The sequence below is a fragment of the Lynx rufus genome, unplaced genomic scaffold (assembly GCF_022079265.1).
Source record: "Lynx rufus isolate CCGP_SWC_20201006 ecotype Redwood Valley unplaced genomic scaffold, mLynRuf1.p SCAF_3, whole genome shotgun sequence".
Lineage (NCBI taxonomy): Eukaryota > Metazoa > Chordata > Mammalia > Carnivora > Felidae > Lynx > Lynx rufus.
In genome coordinates, this window is record NW_025814845.1 from 32255050 (window position 1) to 32278782 (window position 23733).

At 41.9% G+C, this 23733-nt stretch overlaps 1 protein-coding gene and 1 non-coding gene across 2 annotated transcripts in view; both read right to left on the reverse strand.

Annotated features, from left to right (window-relative positions):
- Positions 1–3451: 3451 nt before the first annotated feature.
- Positions 3452–3638, reverse strand: LOC124521483 (U2 spliceosomal RNA). Its single transcript, XR_006964560.1, has one exon. It is a non-coding gene; the product is annotated as a U2 spliceosomal RNA (small nuclear RNA).
- Positions 3639–13140: 9502 nt separating this feature from the next.
- Positions 13141–23733, reverse strand: part of BEND4 (BEN domain containing 4) — a 32469-nt gene continuing 21876 nt past the window's right edge. Inside the window, exons 4-5 of the mRNA XM_047091864.1 lie at positions 17207–17447; positions 13141–13760 (exon numbers count right to left, since the gene is read on the reverse strand). Of these exons, the coding sequence (XP_046947820.1) occupies positions 13543–13760; positions 17207–17447 (459 nt within the window). The 3' untranslated portion in view covers positions 13141–13542. The remainder of the gene's footprint in view (positions 13761–17206; positions 17448–23733) is intronic.

Consider the following 23733-nt stretch of genomic DNA (forward strand, 5'->3'; position numbering starts at 1 on the left):
AGGTTGGGCGGGCAGAACACGGAGGGAACGGCGTGGGCAGCGGCGTCTGCAGTGTGTGCCTGCCGCCATGTAAATGGGCACGTTTGTCTGGCTAACAGAATGGGCAGGATTGTTTCTAGCACAGAGCAATTGTCCTTCAAAAATGTTTCTTTATAAATGTTTTTATTAGTATAATATAAAGTTTTTAATATTAAAGAACCCACCATATTAAAGCTTGGCAGAATTTTGAGAAGGTATATGCGTTGGGTTTCAAGGTCTTGTGGGGAGCAAAGCAGCTTTGTTTAAATAATGATGTAGCACAATGCTTTTTTAATAGTGTAATTTTCATCTTGAAAATGCCTCATCCATTTGTCTAATACCCTCTTTCTAGACTAATATTTTGGGCATTTCATTTTAACACTTTAGAGCAGTGTATTTTACGCCAAAGTCTTTCTTATGTAGCCAACAAGTGCTGTCAGAAACAATGGAGAACTGTAAGATAAGCTATCAAGGAAAAGGTGGTTCTGAGCAGAGGAGAAGGTTCTAGGTTAAGAGTTTTTAACAAGCACCGATAAGCTTGTTAAAGACCACCGATAAGCTTTAGGGGACTCAAGAACCCTTGGGAATATCCTGGAAAATCCTGAGTGTCTGTTCATCTAGGGAGACAGTCCCTAGTTTGTATAGGATTCGAGTGGTTCTCACCCAAGAGTTAGAATCACTCTTGTAATAGGAGTCAACACAGACTAAGTCTGCTGCAGGAACAATCTAATCCTGAGGTCTTGGTAGCCTAAAGCCACAGTTGGTTCTCACTCATGAAGTTATTGCCCCTTCCAGCTCCTGTCAGACAACAGACACTTGTTCAGAGTTTACTCTGCTGAAAGGCTCCCAGGTAGGATCCCAGAGAGGGAGGGAAGCAGGTCCCCTGGACATCCCATGTCCTTCCCTCTGGGGCAAGTTCCTCACTTTTCCTTATCCATCAGATTCTCACCCTCATTGCAGGCAAGGAGGGGACAGAAACTTGGTGGGGAAGTGGCAGCAAGGTTGAGAGGATAGATTCTATGGATAAATTGGAACAGATAGTTTGAAATGTTTTTGTTGGTTTGGGGCAGGAAAGGGTAAAGGAGGTGTCATTTCTTTTTTTTTTTTTTTTTAATTTTTAACATTTATTTATTTTTGAGAGACAGAGACAGAGCATGAGTGGGGGAGGGGCAGAGAGAGAGGGAGACACAGAATCCGAAGCAGGCTCCAGGCTCTGAGCTGTCAGCAAAGAACCTGACACGGGACTCGAACTCACAAACCACAAGATCATGACCTGAGCCGAAGTCAGATGCTGAACCGACTGAGCCACCCAGGCACCTGGAGGTGTCTTATTTCTGAAGTTAGATATTGAACACCACTACTGATGTTTTGGGAAGCATTCTAATATAATCTGGAATTCACCTATTTTCAGATAGAAATAGCTTTTAATAATAAAGCACTGTTAAATGAACTTTCAGAGATAAATGCAAAGACAAGAAGGGGAAAAGAGGGGGTTGATGGTGGTAGAGAATAAGCATACCAGAAAAGCTGAGCTAAAGGAAGATGTAAGATACAACTTAACCCTAGGCTTCCTGACAGCCAAAGCAGAAAGGGAGACACCAATAAGAAATTTGGAAAACATGGTTTTAGGGGACTGCATTATTTTGATATTCATTTAGGCACTGCTGGGAAATAGCTGCATGAACTTGAGCAAATTACTAGAATTTTCCGGGCCTTACTTTTCCTTAAGTGATGGTAATTGCCTATTGAATCAGAAGATCTTGAAATTCCTTCTGTCCATAACTTCTCAATCATTATTACTAGACCTTTCAGGGAAAGGGCTTGTTTTATACTTTTCACTAGGATTATACACTTTTTCATTAAACAATGAAAATACACTTTTTTATTAAACAAGTATTTATAGTTCCTTGTAAATTCATGAGAATTTTCCCCATTAAATATCCCTAAAAAGCAATGTGACAGAGTTCCCCAATCTTTACCAATTCTAGAGCTATCATATATTTCATATATCATATGCCTAGTTTTGGCTTTGACATTCTTCTGTAATCACAGAAAAACAGTCTACCCAAAAATACACCAGAAACTGAAAGGGTAATTATTTAGCACAAAATGCTAATAGAAAATACAATACAACCCACAATCAAACACGTTATTATGTTTTTTTTTTTTTTCAGTTGAATTGAAAATGCTTCTCTGTTGCCAGGAAGGAGCATGAATCATTGTCATGGGTACAAAAAAAGAGACAGAGTAGAAGACATTCATACCTCTGTTCCTCGGATCTCCCCAGGGCATGAATCCCTCCTTAGCATCTGGCAGAGGCTGAAGAGTCTCTGTTTTCAGTCTCTTATTGTTGGGAAGAGGACCCTAGGTTTTAAAAAAGTGCCCGTATTACAGTTACATGTTCTGGTCCCTGTGCTTCTATTCAAGCACACAGCCTACTATTTGTTATATTTCATTTTCATCAGTGTATTCTTAAATATTTTTGTGCCTTGATGAATTTTGACTTTTATAACTAAAGAAAGTAAACAAAATCAGGATCAGTCTAGTCTATAAGATTTTTGTGAAATGAGAATGAATGTTTATGTCTTAAAGCTATATTTCAAAACTATTGCATAAGCCAATTTATTAAAATTTGACATTTAATAAGTACAAAGACTCAGATTCTATTCTAGACATATTTCATTCCATCTTATTGATGATTGATCGATTGAAGCATTGTTTCTTAAACATCAGGACCAATGCGGGGCGCCTGGATGGCTCAGTCAAGTGAGTGTCTGGCTCTTGATTTCAGCTCAGGTCATGATCTCATGGTTTGTGGGATCAAGCCCTGTGTCAGGCTCTGTGTTGACAGTGTGGAGCCTGCTAGGGATTCTCTCTCCTTCTCTCTGCCCCTCCCCTGCTTGCTCTCTCTCTTGAAAATAAATAAACTTACACACACACACTAAAACACATAAAGACCAACGAATAGGGAGGGCTGTTAGCAGAGGCATTGAGACTGTGTCTCTAATGAGCTTTAGTACTAAATATGAACCAAGACTTGCCTGGAACCCAGAATATGCACAAATGTTCATCTGTGCATTCTTTGCAGGATTTCAAGTGGCAGACTTCTCAGGCCATATTGAACGATAAATTATAGTTTGACCAGCCAGAGCCAGAGTCAAGAGGTAGTTGCTGTGTTAGCCTAATTGTTGTAACTTTTTTTCTGTCTTGAAAGTCCTACAGATACTACTACCTTCAAAGATGAGTTTTATTGAAGTAGGTAAAACCTATTCTTCTTACCTGTAGTTGGACTGCCTGGATTTGGACTGCCTGGATTAGTACCTTGGCCTCACCACTTCACCACTACTAGCTCTGTAACCTTGGGAAGCATCAGTTTTCTCATCTGTAGAATGGGAATATTAGTTTACCTCAGACTCATTAAGAAGATATAGTGATAATTTTAGTAAAACACTTAGCCTACTGACTAAATATTAACTATTCCAATTTATTGAGAACTATAAGGTCACTTATGTAAAGAAGTCAACTCTCAAGATGTCGATGAGGTGGGACCAAAGAGCTCCATTATCAACTGATAAGAACAGATACTACACTTGATCTTAGCCAAAAGGCCGAGAAGCGATGTTTTATCAAATGTGCCTCATGTCCTCCCTGTGTCCTTTCTCCACTTGGCTTGGTGTCCCAGCATGTCAACTTGTATGGACATGAATGGGTTCCCTGCCTTCCGGTTTCCAGTTGCTTTCAGCTAGAGGGGAGCAGCAGAAGGAGTTGGAAAAGAGGAGGGAGATCAACATACTGACCCTCCAGCTCCCTCCCTACAGGCTCTGCCAAGTCTAACCATGTCTCTTACATGGAGATCACATTTCCTGGCGGGGAGCGTTCTCAACACGGTCCTAATTCCAGTGCTAGCACTCACTCCCCCTACCCCTCCAGGCTAATGACAGCACCCTGCTGGTCCCAGGTCTGGACACTACACTCTCCCTTGTCATTTCAGTCCATCCTGCCTACACCTTTTTACCAAATGTCTTTATTAAACACTTCTCAGATCAACTGGGCCGTTTCCGGACAGGCTGAAACACCAGGTATGTACCACTACGGCTGTGTCTATGAGAGGTCTGAATGACAGCTTTAAGATGGGGGAATAAAGGGGAAAAAAAGTAATTCAACAAGGATTTGGGAGTATAATAAATCATATATGAATAAATCTCCCCCTGACTTGGCATGTACTTTGGCAGAGACAGTCAAATTGAATTGTCTTGGTGATAGAGACACAGGCTCAGTAGTACTTATTTTCTCTCATTTTATGCCTGATTAAGCTTTTTGTATACAGCTCTATTTGGAGGAACAAGTTGCTCAGTGGAACTTGGGGTTTTCTCATTATTCACAATAGGTTTTTGTCATTTTCCTCCAAACAGGTACCCAGCCATTGGCTGTACTCCTTTGGTTCTCGGGATATGGTCCTTATAGTGCCAGACGCATCAGGCTTTCAATAAATAGGCTGTGCGAATGTATAATCAACTTTAAAGGGATTACATCATAATATATTCCATTCCTTAATTATGTAAACTGTGTACTGATCAGCATACTCTAAAATTGGCCTACCTAGCATTTTGACAATTCAGAATATTTCATTTTACAAATAGAGCCATATAAATGTGGCCATTTTGCCTGGTGTCTTGTAGCATATTTTCAAGGTTCATCCATATGGTATGGTAGTAGGTATTGGTATTTTACTCCTTCTTTTATGGCTGAATAATATTCTACCATGTGGCTACACCACATTTTTTTAACACCATATTTTGTTTATCCATTCATCAATTGATGGACATTTGGGTTGTTTCCATTTTTGGTCATTATAAAGAATGCTCCTGGGAACATCTGTATACAAGTTTTTGTGTAGACTAGAATTGCTGGGTCACATGTTAACTCTGTATGTAACTTTTCAAGCAACTGCGGGACTGCTCTTCAAAATGACAAGGTTTTGGTATCTCTGTATCCTTGCCAACATTTGTTATTGCGTGTCATCTTCACTGTAGCCATCCTAGAGAAGTGGTATTTCATTGTGGTTTGGTTTACACTTCCCTAACGACTAATGATGTTGAACCTCTTTTCATGTGCTTATTGGCCATTTATACATCTTCCTTGGAGAATGTGTATTCATCCTTTGCCCACCTTTAATTGGGCTATTTATTGAGTTACGAGCTCTATATATTCTGACTACGAGTCTCTTATCACACATATGACTTGCAAGTATTTTCTCCTAGTCTGTGGGTTGTCTTTTCATTCCTCATAGTGTTCTCTGAAGCACAAAAGTAATGAAGTCCAGTTAATCTATTGTTTTTGATGTTGCTTATGCTTTTGGGTTTCACATATGGACAGATCCTATTCCCTAATCCAAGATCATGAAGATTTAATAGTTTTCTTCTAATAGTTCTATAATTTTAGCTCTTATATTTAGGTCTATGATCCAATTTGACTTTTTTTGCATATGGTGTTGACATAGGGGTCCAACAGCATTCTTCTTTTTTTTAAGGTAGTCTCTATCCCCAATATGGGGCTCAAACTCATGACCCCCAGATCAAGAGTCATGTGCTCTACTGAGCCAGTCAGGTACCCCTCTTTTTGATGAGGCAATGATGTGGTCCCAGCAACATTTGTTGAAAAGACTATGCTTTCCCCATTGAACTGTCTTGGCTCTTTGTTAAAAATCAATTGAACATAAATATAAGGATGTATATATGTTGGCTACCTGGGTTCCTTGCATTTCCCTATGAATTTAGGATCAGCTTGTCAATTTCTGCAAAGAATTCTGTGATTTGGATAGGAATTCCATTGAATCTGTAGATCATTTCCAGTATTGCCATCTTAAGTCTTCCACTCCATTATCATTATGATCTAGATCTTTTAAACTTCCTTCCAACTGATGTTTTGTAGTTTCCAGTGTATAAGTCTGGCACTTATTTTGTTAAATTTATTCTTCAGTATATTATTCTTTCCAATATTATCGTAAGTAGAATTGTTTTCTTAAATTCATTTTCAAGTCGTTTGTTGCTGGTGTTTAGAAATACAATTAATTCTTGACTCTCATATCTTGCAACCTGAATTTGTTCCTAATACTTTTTAAAGTATTTAAATCTGAAGCTTTACCCTATGTGTCTGGGGTAAATATTCAAAATATTTGAGAATATTTGATTACATATTTTTAATGTTTATTTTGGAGAGAAAGAGAGGGAGACCGAACGCGAGTGCGGGAGGGGCAGAGAGAGAGGGAGACAAGAGATTCTGAGGCAGGCTCCAAGCCCTGAGCTGTCAACACAGACCCCGACGTGGTGAACTCACGAACCATGAGACCATAACCTGAGCTGAAGTTGGACACTTAATTGAGCCACCCAGGTGCCCCTTGATTACATATTTTTAAGCTCGTTACTTAATAATCCTCTTTTAATGCTTTAGAATAATGAAATAATTTAAATTCCATTTTAATTGGTATTCCAATTCAAACCCAAATCATTTGGATCAAATTACTGCTTCATCCAAAACAACTGGTTGAAATGTTGCATCTTATGGTGAAAAAAATCACATCTTTATGTTTCCCCTAAAATGAAACAAGTGTTTTTAGCTTTTACTTAGTCTGATTTATGAAATAACATTTATTCAAATTTATTATTCTATAATGGTTGATATGCCTGATGTATATTTTATGCAATAACTAAAAGTGGGAAGCCACAACCATGCCACCCTATTTAGCCATAATTATTTTGTTTTTGTATTCAGATCACTGTTCAAAAACCATAAACAATCAACATTGTTCATTTTTAAAGGTCATGAGTAACAGCTGTAGGATTTTCTCCTCCTTGGTAGAATGGCTCTGTTGAGTAGGAAACAAGTGTGCTTGAAGTATGAATGTACAAAATAGCAGGCATAAGTCCTCCTGGATTCCATGCCTCTCTTAGATCGTCATTAGTTGTCTCTTTCATTCACTAGATTGCATGACTTTTCTGAATGATTTTTGGTCCGTTCTCTGACATAAGTTGAGTATCTTGTATTTGGGTATTAAGTATGTAATATTTTCTTGGCATTCCAAGACAGGCAGAAAAGCCTTAGCTTCAGGGGGCATAATGTTCTTTTCAAAAACAAACAAACAAACAAAAAACAACCACCACCCAGAAAACGTTCTTCAATGAATTGGGAGAAAGATGCAAAAGGCAAGTTGAAACACTTAACAGAGACTTGACATTTATTGTGCAATTTTATCTCCAACAGAACATGTGGCATTCTAGAGGTATATGAGGTCATAAAATCAATACTCCAATTAGAACACCTGAAATAATTGGCTCTAGTAACAAATGTTTCTTATAATTAAAAATATTGAATGTTTAAAAAACTCTTATAACATTTTAAGTTCCTAAAAGAAATGTGCCTAACACTTAAAAAACAACTTACTTTTCTATATAAATTGTTCACAAAAAATTCTTGCTAGTCTATATTACACTATGCATTTATAGTTTTATTAACATATCCCTAGTGGGTATTAATTCTACACAGTACAATCCAATAGAAATTATTCATAGAGAATCAACAAGACTCCAACAATAAAAATATTAGGATCAATGGATTTGTCACAGTTTCTCCACAAGTGTTCATCATAGAAAATAGAGTAAAGGCAAGTTGGCCCCAGTGTTAGGCTGCTACATGAAGTTCCAGAGAGGAGAGACACAGAGGCAGTGCTTACACTGGGCAAGGGCAGGCTGGACCAGTGACCTCAACAGTTTCAGGACCCATCACACGGTCTGGCATGCCCTGTTCCCAAGAAACACAAGCCAGGCCTTGGCAGGCTCTTGAACTTAAACACAGCCAAAGAGATGTTAAAGCCATAACTACAGGAAAGAATCGACAGATTACTGTATTTTCCTACAAAATCTTCACAACAGTTCTCACAGTGAAATCGTAAATTAAATCCCTCTCTTCCAAACCAGACTCATCAATCTAAGGCTACAAATACAACAAATGTGAAAAGTGAATGAAACATTAGCTCACTGATGCCCAGTGTCATTTCTAACATTTAGGAGTTCCCAAAGAGTATCACTTCACTGAGTTCAAATTTTTGCTTTTATATCCCTGCATTTTTGTACAGGAAATCTACAAAGCAGATGTGAACAAAGTAGCAATTTTAATTTATTCACTACTTAAAATTTTTTTCTAGTCTTTAACATGGAATCTTATGTAAGTCATGTCTTATGCAGAAACCTGGGAAGTTACCAGAGGATATATGGTTTATAAGTTCCTATTTAAGCATCAATGTATTTTAAAGGTGGTTTTTAAGAACACAAATATCATCTTTCCCTTGATGCCATAAATTAAACAAAATCCATCCCAAAGTGTTGATGGGATCTGAGAACTTTACTTTGACTACTGGAGAAAACTGAAGTAGTCACCCTGCTTATTACTAAGCCCAAAGTGATCCTCTTATTAGCTGAGTACCTTGAACAGTGTCCTTATCAATACACTGGGATAATAACAGGAACTTACAGCCTCAGAGGATGGTCAGGAGGGTTAAAAGGAGAGAATGCATTAAAGTGCTTAGTGAGTACCTGGCGCACAAGAACTCAATGCGTATTAGTTGTAGTTACTGCTGTTGTTGTTAGTGGTTTGGGATGAGCCTAAATAGTTTTCCAACGTGGCCAAGACCCACGTGGCCATTTATACTGTGGCAATTATTCTGAAAATGAACAGGTTTTTTAATGAGTCTTCTCAGCAGATAGATTTTCATTACAATTTGGGGAATTGTGATTCATAAACACCTAGACCTTGTATCAGCCAATGATGGATGGTCACGAGGAAAATGAATGTGGCCATTTTACCACAAAGATTTGGTAATTTAGTGGTTCAACAGCCAAACTAACCAAGCTGGTCATTAGGCGACCTGGACAGAGTCCAGTCCTCTCAATGCTTCTTGCAACTGAATACACTGTAGAGGGTAAAAGTGGTCTCTAATGCATAGATATTATCAGTTATGGTTTTGAATTTTACACAACAAGAGGCACGTACTGACGGGTCGTTACTTTTGCACTTCACACTGGTGTCAATCCTTCACTCTCTAAAAAAACAACCTAAATAGAAGACCCAATGCCATTGGCTGCCAATGCAAGTAACTTTGCAGAGGGCCATCAGCTGGGTAACATTTTCCTATTATGCCAAGAGATTATTCCAAGTTATTCCAAGGGAAGAGATCTTCATTCAGTCGTTATATGACTGAAAGAAGCCATCACTGTGTTTACAATAATATACCATAGCGATACATACCGCTGTTTAGACACATTTACATTAGAGTTCTGACTCAAGCGTTCTAGTTGACATGTTTTGCCAGGCAGCTACGGCAAGTGTCGCCACATTAAACATACACCAGCAAGACTGGCACCATATGTGCAAAATCATTCTCTATTATATTTCTAGAAATTGGTATGTAAGAGCTGTCAAAAATTACAGATCTGCACTGTCAAACGACATAGCACTGAATGAGAAAAGTTACGTTTAAGTATTTCCTAAAAATAAAGTTACCCAAGAATGGGATTTTAACAAATGACTGAAATCTAAGAAAAAACAAAGGAGGTAGTGAATGGGTATTGGGTTTAGATTCTAGAGCACGGGTTTGACAGAATCCAAATGAGAGCAAATGTATGTTTGCTTTTCTGAAAATAGTGCCTGTTTCATCTCGCAGGACGCTCCCTCCATTTTCTGAGAGCAACAGAAGGGAGGACAAGACATTAAAGGTGGCAGGAAAATGGAGAAATCCAAGTTTGGATTATCGTCTAGACTCTGGATATTACAGGAATAGCTACTGGACTTTAAAAACCATTCTATCCACATCTGACACGTGGGGTAGTCGGACCAAATAATACATCGTGACACTTTATACCCCTATAATCCTGATAAATCTTTTAGTCAATGTATTTATAACTGATGAAGAGCCAAGAAAGATCCAGAATATAAATTCACTTACTTGCTCTACAGCTGTGAAACAGTTACCAAAGGAAAGGGCAGCAATTTTTTGCGGACATTGTCATTACCCTCCTACATTCCTGGTGAAACCTTACACAAATGGTGACAGTAACCTAAATCCTGAGGTGGAAACTGGGGGTGTAACAGAGAGATGCCCAGGGTCAAGGGCTGGATGTAATATTTTCAAGTAAAAAGTACAAACTTTAATCTTTACAGATTTCCTTCAAAGCATTTAGCATGGGGGTTAAACCATGAGATTGTGAACAGCACATCTCGAAGACACTGTGAGAAACGTGCCTCTAGTAAAAGTGCTCACACAAAGTTCCCCTCCATGGGTTCCGGGCCTACATCCTCTGATGGGGATCACTGAGGTTATCCTGAGCCCAGCAGAACTGCATCTGGGGCTCCAGGTCAGTTTGAAAAGTGGGCATATACTCTTTGTCACAGGATTTTAATTTGGGAAAACACAAGACACATTAAGACACTGTCACTGTTGAGGACTCCTCTGATAGCTGGGATTAGGGGCTACAGCTAGTACTGATAAAAATGCCAAGTTTAGTCTTTCTTGTCAGGCCAGCCCTGTGACCTCCTTCTGTCATCAAGGAAGTGGAGCATAGCTGCATCCTGAGCTGTTTTCACTCAATCCATTTTACACCAACAACAGAATGACTCAAGGAGGGTTCCAAAAGCTGACATGAGACTAAGTTTCTATCCATGAAAGCAATCGGTCCAATTGCCAGACATGTAGAAAATCCAACTCAAGAAAATAAGCAACATCTTAAGGACTTCAAAGAGATCAATAGAAAGACAGAGCAGTGAGTTCTTGGTGGTGATTTACAAATCGGGTGACCATGCAGGCAACCACCATGAAGCAGGTTAACATAGCAGCCTTAAAGCTCAAATGGTGGCATGGACCAGACTTGAAGGAGAGGACATGGCAGAATATCCAAGCAGATGCTGTGCCACAGCCCAAGTGACCATCAGCATCTGGCTAAAGGAACACAGCTGGCGGGTGAAGGATGTAGTGAGACACCTGATTCGGGGCACATACTCTTAGGTACCAGGCCCGGGAGAAGCATTACAACTGGCTGTGTGATGTGAGTAAGCCACTCATCTTTCTGGGACTTGGTTTCCCCATGCGTGTAAGAGATGGCCAACATGTAGTTCCAATACTTTGGAATCCGTGAAGTACTGGAAAACAGCTGATAGACAAATAATCCACCTGGGATGGTGGGAAGGGAGGGAGACCAGGTGTGCCTGTGGAGCAAAGGCTGTGAGCAACCATGTAGCTTGGGAGCAGAGCTACCCAGTAGCCTTCTCGGGTGATGATAATTACAGCCAAACAGAAAGTTCCTGTCACGCTCTCTCACAGCAGTGGTGCGAGTCCTTCATCTTTAAACACATCAACATGCAAGGCTACAGAGAGTGAGGGCAGAGAGGCTCTCCTCATCACCCACACTCAAGACCAGCATGACACAGAGCTCCACCATGATGGGCAGATGTGAAGACATGCCGAATTCTGAAGCTTGCAAGAAAACGTACGAGTTGGAGTTTTTTCTAAAGCAGTAGTCAAATATTATTGCTAAAGGAAAAAAAGGACATTGAACTCAGCACTAAGGGTAACTGAAACCTAATGCAAAAAAGCAAAGGTAAGTTGGAAATACAGATAGTAATTTTGTTCTGGCCAAGATTTCCTCTCACCAAAGAATCTTGTAAGGCGTGGACTTCTCAGACCTCTAAAAACTTTTTTTCAAAAAGTCTCTTTCTTCCGTGGATGGCCAAAGAACAGTCGTTCCCTGGTTCCCAACCAACATCACATTTGCCCTTATCATTTCTTTTACTTACAAATGTTAGCTAACTTGTCCAAAACGGGATTGAAATATTAGTTCTCCCCACACCACTGAACAGATCTGACAAAGAACCAGCTCTATAAACACTAAAGTTTTTAATGGATGAAACTAAGAATCATAACAAAAGCTAAAGAAGGACCGTTTCCAGGGCCGTGCATATAGCTGGTGCTAAGTACTGAGCATAAAGGGTAACTTACTGTCTCACAGAAAATGGTCACAAAAACCTCCTCTTTATAAATGGATGCTCATAAACTTTCAGTGAATTTCCAACCCATTTTCAAAGCCCTTAGTCATGTTTGTAGAGGACATTAATAACCTGCCGTAACTTCTGCCCATGTAGCCCTATACTCTACAAAGAATGTAACCATTGGATCTGTGTGATGGAGGAAGCCTCTCCTGCCATCCAAATATGAAGCCCTCAGAAAGATTCTAGCACCTCCACAGTATTTATAGGTAAGGAATGCTCTCAAAGACAGTACTAATTTCCCAGAAGGAGCTCAACAAATTAAACAGGGGAACACAAGTGGGAGTGCTTTAGTGTTAACTTAGCCAGAGCTTGTCGCTCAAGGGAACACTGAGTGGGAAGGAGGCACAAAACATTGGAACGAAACATTTTATCGGTGACAACAAGTAACAAAAGTTTGGTGCAAACTGTAAAGATCAACTCAGCACAGAGAGACCCTCACATTTCAGAGAAATTACAGACAAGCCTATTGCATAGCTGTCAGAACGGCCTCGAAGCTGTGTGTATACAATTCCAGAACATCTGGTCAATTCAGTGAGTCCCATCAGTCACACCACTTGTTTGCTCTTCAGTGCACCAAACAACTAATTGATTGAAATTCTCATCGCTCAGCCCATCACTCTGGCAATGTGTCAACAGAACCGGAGTTAAGGCCGTGGAAACTGTGGGTCTATGAACCCACAAAATTAAGCATTTGAAGGGGATTTGGACCCTGGAGGTTTCTTGACTGACATAATAATGAAAGCTTGCTGTTTGTAAACCCCAGAGATCATGTAGTGCCTTTCTAATCAACATGGTAGAATTTTAGGGGGTTAAAATAACTAAAAAAGAACCCAGCTGATTTCCAGTTAATCACTGTCTGGCAGTGCCTTTTCTCTGGCTTGTTTTTAATATAGGCTTTATCAAGGTAGAAACAGCATACAATGTCACCTAACCTAGGTCTTCGCTGAGAAGTATGAATTCAAGTCTTTGTAAACTATAGACAACTAATTTGAATTAAAGTAAGAGAATGTTTGTTCATTGTCCCTTAAAATAACTCCATGTCTCTACCTCCTCTCATGGGCAGGGACTCTAACTCAATCTTCTGTGAGGACCAGCTCTGCTCAGGAAGCAGCACTTACTTGAAGATTTCAGACAGCTGACCAGGAGCTCACCTATTCTTTTTACCTCCACTGTCTAGCTAGTAATCATTCCAAATCTCGTTTGTTTCTTTCTATAATATCCCGAAAGTCTGTTGCAGGTTCCAGAGACTTCCCAAATAACCCTAAAATGGATTTCTATTTGGGAAGTGTGGCAGTAGGTCAAGAGAGTTAAGGTTAGGGATGTGGCAAGTCTGACAGGAGGACATGCTTTGGACTCTCAGGTGATGATAACAGACATTGACAACTGGAACTCTTCGGAGGACCAGCTACTACAGTGTAAAGATTTTGTCCACTAATCCCCAGACCCATCCTGGGAATTTTTATTGAAGACCTCATCCTGGGAAGCCTGGTGATCGATCCCTTCATAAAACGAGCCACCGTTGTGCAGGAAAGTCCCTACTGCCCGCCCCTGCCGGGCATGACCCACAGCGTCGCTGAACACTTTGTTTATTTGTTCCTCAGAGGGCATCCACCAGTCGGGGTTGGAGGTACAGTGCATCCTAATGAATTCTGTGGGAATAAACACAACAATAAAGAGAGAGAGAGAAAAACAACTGGTTTTTGCAGAAAATGACAGAGGCTGCTTAAACATTTACAGAAGCTCTACAAGAAATCTTTATGGGAAATCCAATGTAATGCTATGATGATGTCACTCCTTAGACTCAAGTCACTACATGTAAGTTCCTACTCATGTGCAAAAGTACAAATCCTCCTAAGGAACATCTCCTATCGAAATGAAAGGTAAATGTGATCTGTAAGATGTACGAGATACACCACGCTTGGTAAGAGTTATGAAGTACATTTCAAACCTATGGTGGCATCTGTTCACATTTTTAGAATGTTAACTATTTCCGGAAACACAGCAAATATTGTTGGCATGGTATTCTTTAAGCTGCCACTAATCTGCAGATTAAGTGCAACAGGATTAACAAAATCTCAATGACTGAGAAACTGCCCAAATTGTAGCTCAGAACAGATTTTCACATTCTCAACATGTATCATAGGTTATGCTTATTTCTCTCATTAGAATGTCCATACATGTACTGACGAATTATTTCTTACATCAGATTTCTTCTAAATACTTAATTTCACCAGAAGGCAATCAGCATGCCTAGAAGGGTACATATATAGAAAGTAGCCAAGGCTCCCATAAAATAAACTCGGCTTCCAAATGACCTATTCTTCCTGTTTTCTCAGGGGGTCAGGCCACAGGCATAACTCCTACCTGGCTATTTTAATATGAGCCCTTATAAACTGAAGTGAGCATTTTGGAAAAAGTTCTAAGTCAAACTGTGTTATTTTTGCATAGCTGATTCTAAGTCCAATGTGACTATTATTTACACAGTTTCCTCTCCAACACCGCTCCCTCTACAAGACAATAGGTCTGGTTGTAGGACTGGATTTGTCTAAAATTACTGCGTGCAGTTCTGGCCCTATCTGCCTTTGGGAGATGCTGATGCTTTTCAAGTACTTGGACCTCAAAAATCTCAAGAACTGAACTGTGCCCATCTTAGTAGATAGAGTCTAGCTCAGCCGAGAAGCAGGGGCATCACTGAGTTCACTGGCATTCCATTCAATTTTGTTCCTGGGGTGAGAACCTCGCTCATCTCACCGGAGTCCCAGCCTTGGTTACCTTCCTCAAGGGAAATAACAATGTTTATTCAGCAACTCATCCTCCAAAACTGCCAGAATCAGATGGCTTATCCTTGGGTGCAGGCCTGGGAAACACTGAAGGCTAACTCCCTGATCCTCTTCTGTCCCCCTCACACCCCTACTGTATTTAGTAAGTATTCAATAACTGTTGTAGTTTCCTGTCGTCTCTGTCCAGACTCTTCACTCCTATCAGCAGGAGGATTTAAAAGCTAAGGAATGAGGACACTGTGACCTTGCAACTCTGAGAATGTGCCCGCTCTATGACACCTCTCAACCTCCACCTTCTCCTTAGTGTCTGTTGCTGACACAGGACTTTCTCTAATATTGTGGTAAAGACTATTAAAAACTAAATGCAGAGTTCACTCTGTTACACAGATAGGAAGCATCTTCACAGGCCCTCTTCCCTCTAAGGTCAGACCACCTTCAGGGTCAACCTGGAGTTTGGTTCCATTTCAGAAAGCACCCTGTTTTCAAAGTGTCCAATGGTCTGAGGTTTCCTTGGCTGTTCTAATCTTGCTCACAACAGGGATGTCCACCTTGGGAATCACCAGGTCTAAACCTTTATGAAAGGGATGCCATCTGGGTCACAGGAAGGCCTTAGGATTTCAGCCTTTGGGACAAGCATATAAACACTCTAATTGGCTGCCCCTGACACAAACAGTCACCACGTTCTGCCTGTGTATTCTCCACCCCTGGGCTGGGTGGAAGCCTGTGGCTGTGTCCCAAGGTGAGGCACGAGCTGGAGAATGTAGATTCTGGTCAGCCAACCTGGACTTTGTCAGGGTCACGGTGGGTCAGGCAACATGCTCAGGACAGCAGCACTGTGCTTTGGGATGCCTGTTAATCCCCCAGTTTCACTGACTTGCTGGTTAAAATGTAAACCATTTAGTAAGAATTTCTGGAAAGGGATACAATTGTGAGGCCTCTTGTCCTGACTCCCCTTATAAGCCCCAGGGCAACTTCTTGGAGTACAGTGTTCCCAGGAGCGCCCCAATCTCACAAATGCCTCTGTCACTCCTGGTGAGTAACGCTGTCAGCTCTAATGATGTTGAGAAATAAAGGAAACTCTGGCTTAGTCTGCTAAGACCCTGGAAATTTCCATCACCCACTGAGTAGGTGGAATTTTCAGACTGGCCAACAGGCGGTGCTCTGGCTCACCCATGCCTAGGGGACACTGGGGTTTTCATTCCTGGTGGTTTTCTCAAGGATGGGCCACCTGAACCAGAATCACCAGCAATGCATGCCTCTCTCACTCCTACTCCAGACATGCTAAATCGGAAGCCTGGGGGCTGGGGGGGAGGCACTGAGGAATTGCAGCTGCTAACAAAATCTACACATGTCTTAGGCACCCTGATGTTGCCGAATACTGTGGGCATCCTGGGAGGGAATGCTGGAGTGTCCTTTCTGAAAACAAGGCCTCATCAGTAATGATGTTTCTTCACTGTCATTTCTTCGCCAGGAAATATTTTGATCCCTGTCTCAAGTAAATTATTAATAAGCTTTTCCAACCAATAAAATTACTAGTGAATTATAAAGGTTAATGTTTGAGCCTTTTGATGTGAATCTGTCATGTGTGATCAGTGTTCCTGGTGGCGCTATAATGTTTCTACTTGTCTAAATCTGTGTTTATTTGCACCTGCTGAATCAACTGTGTAGCTCTTGATTCCTCCTTCTCACCCTCTGCCTGGCCTACCACAGTGTAGATAAGCTGCAAAGTAATCAGTTGTTAATACTGAGGAAATGGTAGCATCTAAGTAGTATTTTTAATACAGAAACTTCAAAAATGCTGACAAAATAAAGTTTGATGGGGCCAGGAATACTTTAGGCACCCCAATTTTAAGGGAAATTAATTCTAAATAAATTTAATAAGGAGTTAGGTGCAAGTACTCTTGAAGAGGTAGCTGGCGGGTGGTGGGAGGCACAAGCTGCAAATGGAAATGGGATATATCATTTTACTAATTTTTGGCAAATTCCACGTCCTCCCTTCCTCCGTGCATTTCCCAATGCTCCAGTTTTGCTGGAGGTGGCCTTCTGTGGCAGCAAAGAAACTCTAGATTTAAAGCGTGAAACATGAGGTGCTATGCAATGCTTATGTGCCACTAAGTGAGAACGCCAAGGCTAAAGCAAACGAAGGTGTTTTAAAGAACTTCTCGATACCAAGTAGATGGGCCACATGAAGCCTAGAAAGGTCTCAGCGGAAAAAACCAAAATACAGTAAAGGCTGAACACTTGCACGGGGGAGCCACAGCCAATGCAGTGAAATGAGATCACAGATGGTGACACTGAGCGGAAGGATGCAGTACCTCGGAGGCATGTTACTTTAACTGGATCCAGAGGGCGTCTTTCAGGACCTGTCTCTCCTGACTGCACTGACCTTTTCCTTTTCCCAAGGCCGCATGAGTACTTAAGCTCATCGGTTGTGAAAACAAATCTGATGAGGTATCGAAGGAGCCGTCTCCCATCTTTCTTTGAAGAATTTACCGCCTCGTCCCACTGTTTGCTCGTTATGTAGACAGGATAGTTGTTCAACAGCTGCTTGCTTCCCTGGAAAAGCGAAGTATTTTCTCATTACCTTAACTTAGCCAGCCAGCCAGCCAGCCAAGGCGATCTCCATTTCAAAGGCAAACATGCTTTTTAACCAAGTGGCTCTGCTGACAATGAACCAGGTACTGAAGAGCACAGGTAATTGCTCACACTGAGAACGGGCACTTTTCAAATTACATTTGCATTTTCTATAACAAGAGCCAATGAGGTATAATGAACACCTTTGAAAGAGGAGCTATTTATAACTTGCATTTTAACAGGTAGGTTAAAATGTGTCAAGATCCAATGACAGGGAACAGTATTTAAATATAACCCGTAACTTTCCTTTTCAATCTATTAAAATATGCAAAAATGACTTTGAAGAGTGTGATCAAACAGGTCTCTTCATCCTTTGGTTGGCGGTTAAGTATTTTTAGAAATGATGCTGGTGGTCTATTTTCATAAGGTATTTATTACTTGTGCTTAATTCGCCTAACACCTGATAGCCACTGCATAACAGTGGAAATGACATTAAAAAGTGAATTTAAAAAAGGGAGAATTGTGAAAACTAAAGAAAAAAAAATCAATAACGCAAACCAGGTTTCCTCAAATTATAGCTTCTGCAAATGCCACTATGTCAACTCAAAATTTTTCTTCCTTTTCATCTTCTTAATTTATGTCTGCTATAAAATTCCCAGGCTCAATAGCTGCAGTGGGACTAATTACAGGAATTTCTGTAACATTTATAAGCCATGTTTAGTCAATTCCACCTACACAACCATTACTTTAGTTCTGGTTGTCCATAAAATTCTACAGTCCAGGACAAATTAATTAACCCATGATCTTAGTTTTAATGTACTCCTTCCCTAGTAATTAAGGTGTACAAAATAAAGAAAAACTCATTCAGTTTTACAACTCTGCAAATTTACTACATGTTATAAATTTGGCACTGTTTGGGTCTGATAGGGTTTTATTTCAAAAATTGCTGTTAGTTGAGCACTGAGAAGGGCAAATGGCACAGGACCCAGGAGGAAAGGTGCAGACAAGACTGTCCCCTAAAGCTGCATGGAATCACACCCGGGGAAAGTCATCACCACACTGGTCACACTTCCTTGAACTAGGAGTGTGGCTCAGGTTCCTTGTTATAAGGGAGGCAGCTGAGGCACACGGTTTGTACTCTGAATTTAGACCAGCTGCAGTCTGAACTGAATCTTGGTTCCAGGTGTTATTTGTGTTTCTTGAGCAAGAGACTTCAACTGGTTGCACCAAAGTTTCCCTGTTTATAAAATGGGAAGAACTAAATTATCGTGGGTTTAAGACTTGAGTATAGGGGAGCATGAACCAAGACTTGGCTCTGGTGCTGTAAATGATCACAGATGGGCAAGAGCCCAGAGGTTCAGAAAGGGTCCCCTCAGCCCAGGCTGCTCTCTCACAGCCCGGGGTGAGAGACGGAGGGATGATAGGAGTCTGCAAGGAGGAAAGATACAGAATCCAGGAGGGCAGGCAACCATTCCAGTGAGCCAGGGTGTGGGGGACTGAAGAGTCAAGGTGATTCCCAGGTGAAATGGCAGTGTCCTTCACAAAGACAAGGAACAGAGAGAGGGTCACGGCATGGAGAAGGAGATAGATTGCAAGGAAGAGAATTCTCCTGCTTCCCATGCACAGGGAGAAAAGGGTTTACCAGGGTTGTGATTAGTGGAGCTCTCAGGACAACAGGGTGGGGCCCGAGGAAGGTGGAATCCAGGGCTGGTTGCCTCAGACCACAGATTGTGTCAAAAAGTATTTCTGTGGAAGAACATTACTGATAACCGCCACCATTTACACAATCAGCGATGCACAGACTGAGGCTAGCCCCGTGCACTCTGTGGCCTTGGCCTCTTCGCTGCTCACACGTGGTGCTGCCAGTACCCTTGCAGAGCCGGGCTCTGGGGCAGGCCTCAGACAGGTGACCGACATGGAAGCTTCAGCTCTGTCTGTCAAACTAAGGATAATGATCCCCGCTTGCAGCTTTGTGGTGAGGAAACCACCCATCTCCCCACCTGAAGATAAGCCCATGAGGGCTGGGGTTTTTAGTCTGTGCTTTACTCAGTGCCTTATTCTCAGGGCTGAGAACAGTGTCTGATGCACAGTAGGTGCAGTGAATATCTGTACAATGACTGATGCAGTAGATGCTAGTGTGGCTGCTATGAAGCACACGCTCAAGAATGGTGGCTACAATGAAGAGTTCTTTCTTGTTTTCTTTCTCTCTCTTTTTACTGCTGCGGCACTGGGACATGTGAGGAGCTTCTGATGAATAGAAATGGGCAGAGTGAAAGATCTTTAAGGAGAGCAACAAAGACAAGGGGCCATTAAAAGCTGGTACTAGGGACAGAGGGCTTCTGCCAATCCTTAATTTAAGATCATCCTTTCAGTGATGGTCCTTGTAAGTACACCTGTCAGCCTCAGAAAAGGACACTGAGCAGTGGGTTGTTAAACCTTTTACTTATTTAATGTTGTCCAAGTTTTTTTTATTAAAAAATATTTTTAATGTTTGTTTACTTTTGACAGAAAGAGAGAGTAACAGAGTGAGAGCAGGTAAGGGGCAGAGAGAGAGGGAGACACAGAATCTGAAGCAGGCTCCAGGCTCCGAGCTGTCAGCACAGAGCCTGACGTGGGGCTCCAACTCATGAACCGCGAGATCATGACCTGAACCAAAGTCGGACGCTTAGCCAACTGAGCCACTCAGGAGCCTCAAATACTGTGCAAGTTTTAAAAACAGCTTTCCCGGGGCGCCTGGGTGGCTCAGTCGGTTGGGCGTCTGACTTCGGCTCAGGTCATGATCTCGCAGTTCATGGGTTCGAGCCCCACGTTGGACTCTGTGCTGACGGCTCAGAGCCTGGAGCCCGCTTTGGATTCTGTGTCTCCCTCTCTCTCTGACCCTCCCCCATTCATGCTCTGTCTCTCTCTGTCTCACAAATAAATAAAAACAGCTTTCCCTTGGGTGTCTGAGCTCATTGGGCAAGACAGGGTTCCTGTAACTGTTTTGCCAAGGATGTTAAATCCTTTTCCAAGGTCTCACAAGACAAAAGGTGGAACTAGGAACCTGGTCCTTGAATTCAGAGCCCACCCCTAAGACCAGGGTTGAGTCTGTTTCAAGATGAGAGGTGCTGGAGATGAGGGAGCTCAGAAACCAAGGAATGAACTTTCTCAAATCCTTAAAAAGAATCCACTCGTACAGAAGAGCTCAACAGCTCTCCAAAAAATGAAGCTCTCCATAAGTGTAGAAATACCATTTGGAGGTAATTTTCTTAAAAAAAAAAAAAAAAAAAAAAAAAAAAAAAAAAAGGAAAAGCAGGAAGAAAGTAATTTACAGCCCCAAACAACTCAGATGCTCCCTGTTTTAAGGATGAGATTTACCATACTGTTTTATTTTTTTTAATGTTTATTTATTTTTGAGAGAGAGAATGTGAGCAAGGGAGGGGCAGAGAAAGAGGGAGACACAGAATCTGAAGCAGGCTCCAGGCTCTGGGCTGTTAGCACAGAGCCCGAGGCGGGGCTCGGACCCATGGACCGTGAGATCATGACCTGAGCCGAAGTCAGATGCTTAACCAAACTGAGCCACCCAGGAACCCTGAGATTTACCATACTGCTTTACCATAGTTAATAGAAATAAAATGTGATCAATAATATTGAGAAAATGCCCACATGCCTGAAATGACAGTAAAAACAGCATAATAATGGCGATGATGGGTAATAAAAAAGTTTGAATATTCCTATCCAGAGGAAATGTAGATATGTCCCTTTTTTATGTTTTCATAAATTCTGATTGCATAGTCTCTTCAATTAGCCACCAACAGGTTATTAAACTCTCATCTATAAATCACTTTGAAAAAACCAAAATAAAAAGCATTCATTTAATGCATTCACAGACTCAAACAAATGGAAGACGTATTACTTAACATTTAAGTAACTTCTGAATTACTGTTAGGAACAATGTGCTCTGTGAGCACAGAGAGGGTATGGCAATCAGGGAGAACTTCTTGGAGGAAGTGGGCTTTTTAGAAGTGTTTTTCTGTATAACAGAAATGTCAAGTTGGGAAATGTGGACCCTATTCTAGGGAGTAAACAAAGGATTTCAAGCATGTGACATTTATTCTGGAATAAATACTGGTTTAGAAAACTAACTTCCTAGTGTGGAGAAAGGAGAAGAATATGTTGCGTAGTCCAGGTAAAAAGTGTGGGGAGAGAGGTAGAGAAAAGAGATGCTACTCAATGTAGCTGTGGAACAAGCAGATGTCAGGAATGAGGAAGGAATCAGTAATGCCTCAGAAATTTCTGCCTGGGGTTGTTGCTGCCTTTACTGCAGAGAAAACAGGGGTAGGGATGGGCATTCAGAGGCCATGCCATGAGTCTGAGGGTGCAAGAGCATTCCATTGTTGGTCAGCAGTTGGACACAGTGGCTGGGAGTTGGGGACTGGTGGCCCAGATCTAGATTTGGGACTTGTTAACCTGCATGTAGCTGGTGTTCAGAGAGAGAACATAACTGACTGGAGAAGGGCAGTGGATGGTGAGAGAGGGAGATGAAAGGTGACACTCTGGGGAAACGGTGGATGGAAAAGGACAAGGAAGGAGAAGACAGTCCTGACACAGAGTCCAAGAGAAAGCATGGAGCAGAAAGGTGAGGTCCTGGGGATAATGGGAGCTGGGAAAAGGGCCCCTGCACTGGCGCTGGGAATGTCCCCAGGGCCACTTGCAGAGGACTCTGGTAAGCAGTCAAGGTGCAGCCAGATTCTTGGGGGCAAAAGAGCAAGTTGGAAACCAAGAATGGAGTAACAAATACAGACCAGTCTTTCAAGTGTTTTAATCTCTAAAGAAATGAGGTGACCATTCTGCAAGTGCCTTCAATGACAGGCACTGGAGACATGGCCCAACCTTCAAGGAGCCTGATGCATGGTGGTGCACAGTGGAAGGGTGGACAGAGACTGCAGTGCGTGATGGAAAGAGAAAGAAAAGATGATAATGGAGGGAGTGTGGGAGCATCAAGGGAAGGCCGAGTTTCATGGTGTTTGATACTCAGAGGAGTGACCCGGTAAATCGGTGCACAAGACAAGGAATAACTGATGGCACAAAGCCCCAGAAGGGGGAGGGCAGCATGGATGAAAGAACAGGCGTGGATGGGTAGCCCCAACAAGGGGCAGGGGCATGGCTTCCTGGGGGCACCAGGTGTGCCAGAAGGTAGGAATCAGTGCAGCAGAATTCACCGGATTGACTCCAACTTGGTATCGCTTACTTTTTTGCAGAATTCAAGACAGGGAGGGTGGTGGCCCCAGGGACGGGGCACTGGAGGAAAGGGGCAGACACTCTGAAGTAGCTCCTCCAAACTTCAGGGAAAGGGAGTGACTGCCAAACATGTCTCATGCCACAGTTGAGTTTCCGTGTCTTTTCATTCTCTGGTCTATTTTATGTGCAGAAAAGTGGGGAGTGGTGTTTTCTTGTCTATCTTCGGCAGCGAGGGATGGGGTCAGGGTGGGAATGGCAGGTGTGAGGCTCGATCTATGAAGTGGATAGCACAAGGATAGAATTTTTTAATATTTATTTTTGAGAGAGAGAGAGAGAGAGAGAGAGAGAGAGAGAATGGGGGAGGGGGAGGGGGAGACAGAGAATCTGAAGCAGAATCCAGGCTCTGAGCTGTCAGCACAGAGCCCGATGTGGGGCTCAAACTCACGAACCACGAGATCATAACCTGAGCCGAAGTCAGACGCTTAACTGACTGAGCCACCCAGGCGCCCCTTGAGAAAGGAATTTCAAGATGATTTCAACTAGACACAGACAGTATGGAAGGATGTGTGAAGACGAGATGAGAAGGTCCACAGCCTGCTGTCACCAGTGAACAATTCACCTTGCCAAAAGAAGCAAACTACGTAAAAAGAGCTGACATACTGCTATCAACCCAGGACATTTCTAACCTCAGCACCATACAGTGCTGTTGTTACTTCCACTGGATTTAGGTTCTAAAGTCTGTATGATTAAAACAACATATTTCAAAACCAAGCCTTGAAAATCTTGTAAAAATGTACCATGTTTAAACTGACATGCCATTACCAGCAGAACAGACCCTTTCTCCTACACTTTGGAAGGGGCTGTGGTTGCTCCTACCAAGGTCCAGAGGAAGAAATGCTCATGTTTCAGAGCCAGGGGTCTGGTGAACACCCATCTAAAAATCAAGAAGTGTGGGAGGTGCCTTAGAGCAAGAGGTTTTTTGGAATACTGGCTCTGCCTGAGAAGGGCAGGCTGGTGTTTCCCATTTCAGCCCCTGTGCCGCAAGAAT